We start from the raw sequence: 11,048 nt of genomic DNA, 5'->3' as shown, positions 1-11,048 counted from the left end.
ATCTAAGAAGGTGACTCGTTAATGTAGGTTCATCTATTTTTATGAGACACAAAGAGTGTTCAAATTACTGTATTTAAAAAAATATATGGAGTTTTTCTTTAGGTCACTAAACATGAAAATTCACCACAATGCAGTGAAAACGTAACGTGTATAGAAGTAGAAGTTGGACTCCACTGTGTCTTCACTGTATAGATCATAAATAGTGAGAGCACGGCAGGAGAACCTCGCGCCGTCAGTCTGTACACACCCGGGCACTCCAGCCCGAAATACCGGACGTGTGTCTGCACTGATGAAGGGAGACTGCATTTTAACTGCCTCAACGAACTAAAACCATTCGTGATGTTATGTTTAAGTATGTCCATGACACATTTCTGCAGCTCTAGCAGATTAAAATCGAATTCAAAAGACAGAATTCTGCCTGTCCTTTTATTGAAGAAGCCTGGATCTCAGACTGCACAATCAGTAAAGGTTCGGGCCTTGAAGAAGGGCAGCTAATGGGGTTGTTATTTGATAGTTTTCCCATTTTCGTCAATTCTTTGGTTCACCATCTTTTAAAAATCTCTGACTGTAGACTGTTGTGATTATCACCTTCAATGCACCCATATATGTGTTTTCACATCTTTTTTAACCTGCTTTCCGACGGGCGTTCCTGGGAAGGGTTGGGTCCGTGGTTCTAGTCTGACTGCATTGCTGGAGGTGACCTTCGGAGGGCTGCCGGCTGACCTTGAGGCTGGGGTGGGAGGAGGTGTCTGGTGGCCTGGTGCATGGACATACCAGGATGGCTCGGGACGTGCTGGAACCCTGCGGGGCGGACAGCCAGGCCGGGGCGCCCGTGGCCCTCACTCTCCTGAGCAGGTGACTGACGACACAGAGACAGCCGTTTCGTCACCCTCACGGCACGGCCTTCCTGAGCTGCCCACATCCAGGAAACGGGGACGGTCACCTCCGTTTCCCACCGGGCCCTGAGTTGTTTCCCGGGCTGTCCGCAGAAGCTCGGGACCGTCACGGGCCGAGGCAGCCACATCGGCCTGTCCGCTTCTCCTCGCCCCCGCCCGGCCCCGGGGCAGCCGTAGGAAACCGAGGACGCCTCCAGACGGGAGCTTTGCTCTAGGTTAGGTGACCCCCCAATAATGCATCTCGCCTGCTCCGTTTTTTATTTATTTTTATTTCAATGTCTTTTTCTGAACAAAAGATAATTACCTGACACTTAGAAATGTTTATTTAATATGTTCTGTAATTTCACAAGGGATATTGCTCCAAAAATAATTATATGAAGAGGTATAACAGTTTGTGAGTGTGCATGTGCCCACGTGTGTACACACACATGCACACACTAGAGTACACATGTGCGCACGTGCACACATACACACACATGCTTGCACACACACACATGCTCACACACATGCACACACACTCAGGTACCGCATGGGCATATACTTGCGGACCCCGCTTGGCTTATGTACGCTAACATGCAAAGGGAAAATAAAACCTAGTGTGTGCTCTGACCCCCTAAATTCAAGTGTATTCCCCTGAAGCCATAAGCACCAAAGCATGCTCGCAGGGCAAAGGGAGGAGCTGAAGTCACAGGGGTTTTAGTCCGACTGCCGCTTACAACTTGGGAGTTAACTCCCGACACTGTCCTCTTATTAGTAATAACATCTGCCTTCTGAGGGTCGCCGTGCGTTGGCGATTAATGCACCGATTGTTGGACACCCTCCGATTGTTCATTCATTCATTCATTCAGCTATTCATTCGTTTAAGAATATCTTCTGAAGCCCCATCTGTGTCGATGCCATGCCGTGAATTTGGGGTGCACCAGTGAACAGAAAGGCCCCTGCCCTTCCCAGCTTGTCATCTAGCGATCGCCAGGCCCACAGGGCAGCTCAGGGGCCGCAGGCGTGTGGGCTGAAGGGCTCTGTCCGATTGTGCGGAACTGGGACCGGCCGGGCCGTCCCGCCCTCGGATTCAGTCAAGGAAGGGTGAGTGAAATAATTATTCACTCGTCATTATTAAAATGCAGACTTTTGATTAATTCATTATTACATTTCTCGTTGAGAATATTGTAAGCCTGTTTTCATTACTTCTGGAAACTTTTTTTAAAAATCATGCTTAGCCTTCCGACTCGTGTGTGTGTGTGTGTGCGTGTGTGTGTGTGAACTAGGTAAGTGACCACAGTGTGAGTAACTCATCGGTCAGCTGCTGTTCCAAAGACGACGGTGTTTGGGGCATCCACATTGACAGCTATTTTTTTCTGACCACTGGTATTTTTATCCAAGTCACTGGCCCTCGGCTGATAGGAGAATGCACCAGTAAACACTTTTCAGCCCTGCCGTCTGTCTGTCTGGCGATTCAGGGCCTCCGACTGCGTACAGCACCCTGGGCACTGTGCTCGGCACCCGTGTCCCCGGGAGCCACAGACGAGGGCGGGGCGGGTGGAGGGCAGTCGGTTACCGCCCGCCCGGCAGCATCGTGTACTGACTTGATCTCGGGGTTGGACACGGGCACTTACTGGCCCAGGCAGTGTCTTGCCTGCACACGGAAGCCACACGGGAAGCCACACGCAGAAGCCACACTCAGAAGCCACACACGGAAGCGAGGGTCATTGAAGCGAGAATCGACCTGACAGGTTCCTAGGGGTGGCTGGGACGTCGTGGGTGGAAACTCACGGAGCACGTGGCGGAGAGCATCCAGGGGCCCCGGCGGCCACGTCCTCTGAGACCGAGTGTGAAGGTGACTCAAGCGAAACTCGCCAGGAAACCCTCACGTTGTCCCCAGTCCGGCAGGAGTGTTCTCTGTTGAAAATCACTTCTCTTCTAAGACTTCTGACCCAGCAGGATATTGACCAATAAATTTCACAAAACTTTTCATTGCTCTTCTGTCCAAACAGCCAGGGACCCAAGCCTGGAAACGTTCGCAGACGTCAGCCTCATCAGTCACTCTGACAGCTGGGGGCTCGCGCGGGGCCCGTGCGGAGGCGCCGTGTGGATGAGAGCACACCTCCGTGGAAAGCGTTGGGAATGAAAACGTTCCATCATCCCATCCCGGTCTACCTGCGTGGGTGGTCACACTTCGGCGGGAAACAGAACAGAATCATCAAGTACAATGACAGGCGAGAAGCGGAAATCCAACCTCTGTGAATTGTCTGCTTCTGATCATCACTCTGAGTCTGTACAAAAACGTCCCTGTTATTAGAAAACAAACACTGGAACGTTTGGGGGGACACTGGCTTGTGTTTTCTTTCTCAAAGGTGTTCTGAGAGCATTTTAATTTTTCTTCAGGAGTCGGGTGCTCATAGAGATCTATTGTAATTTCTTACTTACCTTCTGAAGCAGTGATCGATGAACACTGGAGATGCCAAGGAGAGACTTCATAACAATGTATTTCAGCAACGAGGGAATGTATTCCATATTCTGATGGGGTGAGGCAAGCAAGTAAAATTTTAAAAGGCATAACTGCTCAAAAATATACTACTTTTAGCGAGGATCAAATTACAGAGAATAAGGCAACACTATAACTATTAGTTGCCGGTGAAGAACAAATTCCATTTCTTAGGGCTTAAGCTAAATTTTCTAGACAGTTTCCTAGAATGAAGCCGTTGGTATTTGTTTGTGGAGGGGTCACCATGTCCCGAGTTTCCGGGCTCAAGGTCACGGCTCCTGGGCTTCATCTATCAACAGTCACGTCCGCTGCTCTCAGCACGTCCTCCGAGCCCTGACTGCTGCCAACATCCATGCGCAGTGGGCTGCCCGAGGACAGGGCACCGCGGCCTGCTGAGGGATCTGGGGGACGATTAGAGGCCCCGGCTGTTATGAAAACGGGCAGGTGAATCTGTCTGCCCGATCAGATCCTACGGGATAACCTGTGCTCCCAGAGATACTGCAAGATTCATTTCAAAACTAAGTATTTTATCCCTCTGACAAGCAATCGCAAGAAAGCGTGAAAATCGGTCATGAATTGTCAATAATGCTCAGTAGGCTATAAGCCATTTTATCACACTCTGTGATCTGTGCCATCAAAGCATTGGGAATTCGTCAATGGCCTACTTTCTATGTAAATGTGGAATGCACATTCGTTTCGTGAAGATTTTGCAGAGAAAGAAAAGCGTATGTGAGAATTCCTTTTTCGGTCATAAGTCAAGCATCATATGAGAGAAAGTGTTAGTCGAAGGGTCCGATGCTTCAGTCACACAAGACAAGGAGGTCAGAGAGGTTTGCTGTCTGATTCCTGTGGTTAAAACTCTGTGCTGTGCACTCGGACATTCGCTAAGAGGGTCATCTTCTGACAACTCTCCTGGTCACAGAAGTAACCGCAGAATGAATAGAGAGGGTGGAGGTGGGGAATATGTTCCCCACGTGTGAGGGGTGATGTTTAATGCTCGTCCCCAGACCGACTACACTGCATACGTGAAATACGGACTTGTTTGAGTATGTCGCTCATACCGCGATGAAGTAGCTTCCAAAGCTTAAAAAAACAAAACAAAACAAAAAAAAACAGATGCCTGTTTAAAAATTGTGTTTAAATTACGTTGATAAAATAATTCCAATATTTAAAGAGAAGCTTGTAAATCTTTTAGTTCTTAAAACTGGAGAATTCCTCCATTCCGTGTGTGAACTAGTTTTCATTTTATTTTGAAAAGCCAGGGTCCCCCCTTGTCCGGAACGGGGCCCTCGGTAAGAGACCAGCAGATCTGAATGTGTGTCATCCCTGCAGGCAAGTTGAATGTTCACCAGAAGCCCATTTGTAGTAACGAATTCAGCCCCTTTACCGAGTGTCCACACTGAACTCTGAAGGAGTACCCCCAAATATGCAGCTCGGACATGTTAACTATTTGGGATCTCAGACGGTTAGAAACAGCCAGTAGAAGATACTCTGACCCTCTTTCTCGCACAGACTGCGGTGTGACAGGGCCACGTGAAGCAGCCTTCCACCGGCCAGACCAAAGGAGCGCACTCCTCTGAGCTGTGAGCGACGCGCGGCCCCCAGCGGTCCCGGGTATGACGCGCGGCCCCCAGCGGTCCCGGGTACGACGCGCGGCCCCCAGCCGGGTCCGGGTACGACGCGCGGCCCCCAGCGGTCCCGGGTACGACGCGCGGCCCCCAGCGGTCCCGGGTACGACGCGCGGCCCCCAGCGGTCCCGGGTACGACACAGGGCCCCCAGCGGTCCCGGTACGACGCGCGTTCCCCAGGCCGTCCGGGTTACGACGCGCCGCACCAGCGGTCCCGGGTACGACGCGCGGCCCCCAGCGGTCCCGGGTACGACACGCGGCCCCCAGCGGTCCCGGTACGACGCGCGGCCCCCAGCGGGTCCCGGGTACGACGCGCGGTCCCCCCTGGCGGTCCCGTGTACACGCGCGGCCCCCAGCGGTCCCGGGTACGACACGCGGCCCCCAGCCGTCCCGGGTACGACGCGCGGCCCCCAGCCGTCCCGGGTACGACGCGCGGCCCCCCGCGGTCCCGGGTACGACGCGCGGCCCCCAGCGGTCCCGGGTACGACGCGCGGCCCCCAGCGGTCCCGGGTACGACGCGCGGCCCCCAGCGGTCCCGGGTACGACGCGCGGCCCCCAGCGGTCCCGGGTACGACGCGCGGCCCCCCGCTGTGTCCGGGTACGACGCGCGGCCCCCGCGGTCCCGGGTACGACGCGCGGCCCCCAGCCGTCCCGGGTACGACGCGCGGCCCCCAGCCGTCCCGGGTACGACGCGCGGCCCCCCGCGGTCCCGGGTACGACGCGCGGCCCCCCGCGGTCCCGGGTACGACGCGCGGCCCCCAGCGGTCCCGGGTACGACGCGCGGCCCCCAGCCGTCCCGGGTACGACGCGCGGCCCCCCGCGGTCCCGGTACGACGCGCGGCCCCCCGCGGTCCCGGGTACGACGCGCGGCCCCCCGCGGTCCCGGGTACGACGCGCGGCCCCCCGCGGTCCCGGTACGACGCGCGGCCCCCAGCGGTCCCGTGTACGACGCCTCGGGCGCCCCAGCGGTCCCGGTATGACGCTGCGGCCCCCCCTTGGTCCCGGGTACGACGCGCGGGCCCCCAGCGGTCCCGGGTACGACGCGCGGCCCACAGGCGGCCCGGGTACGAGCGCGGCCCCCGCGGGTCCCGGGGTACGACACGCGGCCCCCCGCGGTCCCGGGTACGACGCGCGGCCCCCAGCGGTCCCGGGTACGACGCGCGGCCCTCAGCGGTCCCGGTACGACATAATGCTCCGCGCTCGTTCACGCCGCTGAATGGCCACCGCAGCAGGTCTGGCTGACATCTGCCACCTTACGAATCTGTCTGGGGATAACGTCTAAGATTTTCTCTTGCATGAACGTTTCGATGTGCAGCCCCGTGTTAACTGCAGTCAGCCGATGGTTGAACCACCGCGTAACCTTTCTGCTGCAACGGGAGCTCCTGCCCTTCACCCATGTCCCCACCCCCAACCCCCGCAGCCAGCAGGCTGTGGGCTGCATCTCCCAACTCCGTTGATCATTTTGTTTTCATGTGTTCAGGAGAGTGCACGTGGAAGGGAGAGCTGGGACGGGAACAGGCTTCTCCTCGGCGGAGAGTTCCGACAGAGCCCCCACCACGTCCTGCGGAGCAGCCCTGATGCCCCTGCCTCCCCAGCTTCCCCTCTCCCAGCTTGCTGCTCCGCCCAGCCGGACACAGGCCGCAGGTCCTGCCACCCCCGGCTCCTCATCCCTCACGGCGGCGTGTGCGGGTAGAGCTTGTGTGAAGGACACGTGTGTCTCTCCCGGGGCCACTGTATGTCATCTGCACTGAATGCCAGGCCCGGGCCTCGCTGGAAAGGCAAACAGTAGCGGCCCTGCCAGGACAGTCCACACAATGTCCGAACTAGGTCGGAGACAGTGCAGAGACACCTACGTGTCCAGACAAAGGAACAACATTTGGAAGGACGGCAGTTCAAACCGAGCATGCGGCAGGTACCTGGGAGCCAACAGGCGGTGCGGATGAGGCCAGGCGGCGGTTTGATCCCGCGAAGGGGAGGCCACGCCACCGTGCACACAGGGCACGGCGACACCTTCCCGGTGCGACCAGAGCCCGGGCTGCTTTTTCCGATCCGAATGTATCCTATTAAGCTCCTTCAAAGGCATAAAGGATTTAATATTTTAAAAAACTGTTGCTCTGTTCTTATTGGTTCTTACAGAGAAAGATAGAGGAGCTGACCTCTTAAGAGGCTAAATGGGGTGGGGCCTGTGTGTGTTCCCAGGTCCTAACAGGCGAGGGGTGACGTCCCCGCTCCGGGATGGTGCCCAGGCCCCTCTCCGCCCCACCCCTCCCCCACGGCCGTGTGCAAGCCCAGGAGTTCATGCTGCAGAACTGGACGTCGCGTTCCCTCCGAGAACCCCCCGGGCGTCCGTGCTGTTGCCCAGAGTGGATGCACCTCGGTCGGCAGAAGGGGCCCGAGAAGCATCCCGTTGCTGGATTCTCCCAGATGCAGTCTGCTCAGGAGTAACTCCGAAGGCCTCGAACGATTTTAAATGCCGCAGACTCGACAGAGACAGTCTTCCGTTTCATTACCCGAGGAAGTTCTTACCAGGAAACCAGCCCTGACGCTCACGGCGTCTGAGGACGCGGCTAGGGTGGCGCCGGCGATACTACAAAGGTCCTACCTACGGCCGCAAGCCGGGCTGGCTGCGCGATTTGTCTGGCCGGAGGCAGCATCGCCCGAGAATCTGAACTCCTGGCGGACGTGACATTTCAAGGGGCCAGTTCCGGAGCAGGTGCACGTAAATCAGGCACGACACAGAAACGCTTCCAGCCAGGCCCCGGGGCCCTGGGACCACCGCCATCGAAGGTCCCCACGGTTTCATCTCTGAGGCTGGCAGGAAAACAGATCGTTTTGTGTCCCTGGTACCTGGAGACACCCATCTAAAGGGCCGATCACCCCAGAGCGAAGACTTCACCCTGGCCTTGGGTTCGGAGACGTCTGGGTGCAGCGGACACCGGGCGTCAGGAGAGAGAGATTCCTACGCGCCGTGAGTTACTCTCCGCTGGGCATGGTCCTTGGCTCGGTGCTTTGCGTATTGACCCAGGGACCCTCAGAAAAATGCTTCGGAGTGGGTAATAGTATTATCATCATCACCCCCATTTCTAGTAAGATAAGCCCAAGGCACAGGAAACTTCAGAACCCCCCGAGGTCACACAGCCGGTTCGGGATACAGCCAGAGGGGCTCGGATTCCATGGGACCCTAGAAGGCCTCTCCACCTCCAGACCCCCTGGTGGGTGTTGGCGACATTCCTGCGAACGCCCTCTTGTCGTCGTTTTCTCCTCGATCGGCTTCCCTTTCCGTGGTGGTTCTCGTTCCTTTACTTTTCTTTCAAAAGTGTTTGGAGTCCCTTTCAAAGACGTTGTGTTAAGTAAACTCTCTCATCTTTACATTTCATTCTTTTCCTATGTATCTCAAGTGTAAACCAATTACTTGGCGTTTCTAATGATTGAGGCAGTTCCGTTCACCTCCACAGAGCAAAACAAAAGTCTGATAACAGAAGTATACTCCTTGTTTGGATTTTCTCACCACTTCCAAGGCGTATGAAGAGCAGTGTGGTGTTTCCACCGACGGGAGCAGACACGGAGACGCTCCGTCCGGTGATGGGTGACGGCTGGGCTCAGTGAGCCTCCTACCGGTGGACGGACTGGGCAGAGGTCGGCCCCGCAATCGACCCTGCTATGTGTTACACAAGCACCTAACGGTAGGAATGTAAGGACACAGTTCCACTCATCAACTCTATTTGGCGTGTTTAGATTTCCAGGTTTAATTAACTCACCAAGCGGATACTGCCTGAGACGAGATAAACTGAAGCGCCATTGGCCTGGTTGTGCAGGAGGAGGACGAGCCCTTAGAGAGTTTGCGGTTCGGAAGAGAAGACCCGGTGTTTGGCGCGGGAAGGAACGGGCATGAGGAAGGGCCAGCAGATGGCGCAGCGCTTGCTCTGAGGACAACTGGCCTTCGAGCGCTCGGGTCGCACCGTCCAGTCAACTCGTGAGCTCCAGACGCTTTTCATCCCCGTCTCTATGGAGACACATTTCGGGTTCTTAAAACTCATTTATAAGATGTCGTGGAGTTCGAAGGGGGAGGAAGGAATCTGATGCATACTAATACAGATCTCCTTTGCAAAGCCTTGGGTACCTCTCCTGTAAAGGGTGAGCTGCGCGTCACATTCCTCGGGAAGGGGACCCCAAAGTAAAGGCCAATGGGTGAGAAATTAATTATTGAATATTCTTGGGATTCACACCTGTGGTTAATTTCAAAAAGAGCATAGTGAATATGTTTTTATTTTACTGGGGGACATTCCCGTGTACCGGAGGTTGTTATACTTGTCCCTAAATTCATTATTTAGTAAATCTGTGGGATTTTTCTATAAAGTCACTGGGGTTCTCACTGACCTCTTCCCCCCAGAGTTCTGTGCATCATGGTTGCTGGGAGACCTGCCCTGGGGAGGGGCCAGGCCTTTGGTCAGTCGGGCCTCTGTGGGTCCCCCTTCCTGGGGGGCAGCGCCAGTCTGCTGGGGGGGCTACCTGGCCCCAGATGGGTGTGACATGCATATATGATGAGGGATTTGATGCCACAGTTGTTTCCAAGTGTTTATTTGTCATAAGCCTTCTTAATCTTGGCAAAAACGAAAAGGAAAACTTCCCCAGGGAGAGTCCGTCGGAAAGGAATTTAAGCAAAAGTTTATCGTTTTTTAATTGGCTCTATAACACTTGTTTGGAGTATTAACGATTATGAAGTATACACATTTCAAAAGAAACTGGTGACATTTTAACTGAAAATAACTTAAGGTCACCCTGGAATTAAAAACACAGGAAGTAGCATTGACCATGATGGCCGGACCCAAACATCCTTTCATTCCAGGGGACACTCAGGTGTGGGCAGCCACCGCCTGGTCCCCCCTGGTCCCCGCCTGGTCCCCACCTGGCAGAACTGTCAGGTGGGAGGAGCAGAGATGGCGTCTGAGAAGCCCCATCATTTCCTCTCTGCCTTGACCAGGCCTGGGTCAGGGTTTGGAGAGCAAACTACCGCTTTGACACCACAGGGCGTCAGCCTCGTGCCCCTGAACGGCTGGGCACAGGGACAGGTGGCCTCCGTCAGCTACTCCAGAAGAACGTGGAAGCTGGAGGGTCCTCTGCCCACGTCCCTGGAGCCCCACAGTGAGTGTGTTAGTGAGCCTGGTTCAGCTGGTTCCTTTTCCTGCCAGATGTCTGCGCTTCTTCCATAAAGAGCGTAGCTGTGAGACGGGGAAGTAGCAAGGATGGGCATCCTCTTCACCGTTTCTGAGACTCAGCACATTGCTTCGACTTCGTGGGCATCACCATCCCGGGACGCCCACAGTGGTCCTTGTAGGATCCCGACTGCCCGATGCATCCTTGGAAGGTCGGCACTGATCCTTCGCCCTCAAAGCTCGGACTCCTGGTGACCCCACGTATTGTCGCTCCTTTCCGGTTCACCCTTTTGTCCGCCAGGGACTTTCCTTCCCTTGAGTTAGACGTACACTGTAAACTGTGGACGAAGTGTCTCCATAGGAGCGAGAACAGAAGACGGCTCGTCCTTGACAGAGCTCAGTCCCCACAGGCACGGGGCCATTGAATGAGCTACGCTGATAGAGTGGGGGGGGGGAGCAACATGGACGTGAGAGAGAGATACATCGACGTGAGAGATACATCGACGTGAGAGATACATCGATGTGAGAGATACATCGACATGAGAGCAACATCGACATGAGAGAGAGAGATACATCGACGTGAGAGATACATCGACGTGAGAGCAACATTGACGTGAGAGAGAGATACATCAACGTGAGAGATACATCGACGTGAGAGAGAGATACATCAACGTGAGAGATACATCAACGTGAGAGATACATTGACGTGAGAGAGAGATACATCAACGTGAGAGATACATCGACGTGAGAACAACATCGACGTGAGAGAGAGATACATCGATGTGAGAGATACATCGACGTGAGAGCAACATCGACGTGAGAGAGAGATACATCAACGTGAGAGAGAGATACATCGACGTGAGAGACTCATCGATTGGTTGCCTCCTGC

At 55.1% G+C, this 11,048-nt stretch overlaps 1 protein-coding gene across 1 annotated transcript; it reads left to right on the top strand.

Annotated features, from left to right (window-relative positions):
• The first annotated feature begins 4,994 nt into the window (after window positions 1-4,994).
• LOC118644002 (basic proline-rich protein-like) lies at window positions 4,995-5,986 on the top strand. The gene is made up of 2 exons (XM_036282293.1): window positions 4,995-5,109; window positions 5,187-5,986. Exons 1-2 carry the CDS (start codon window positions 4,995-4,997, stop codon window positions 5,984-5,986), a joined length of 915 nt encoding a protein of 304 aa, XP_036138186.1.
• The last annotated feature ends 5,062 nt before the right edge of the window (window positions 5,987-11,048 follow it).

This window comes from Molossus molossus, unplaced genomic scaffold, assembly GCF_014108415.1.
Source record: "Molossus molossus isolate mMolMol1 unplaced genomic scaffold, mMolMol1.p scaffold_m16_p_4, whole genome shotgun sequence".
Classification (NCBI taxonomy): Eukaryota; Metazoa; Chordata; class Mammalia; order Chiroptera; family Molossidae; genus Molossus; species Molossus molossus.
The sequence above is the reverse complement of the archived record's forward strand: the minus strand, read 5'-3'. Positions and strand labels throughout refer to the sequence as shown.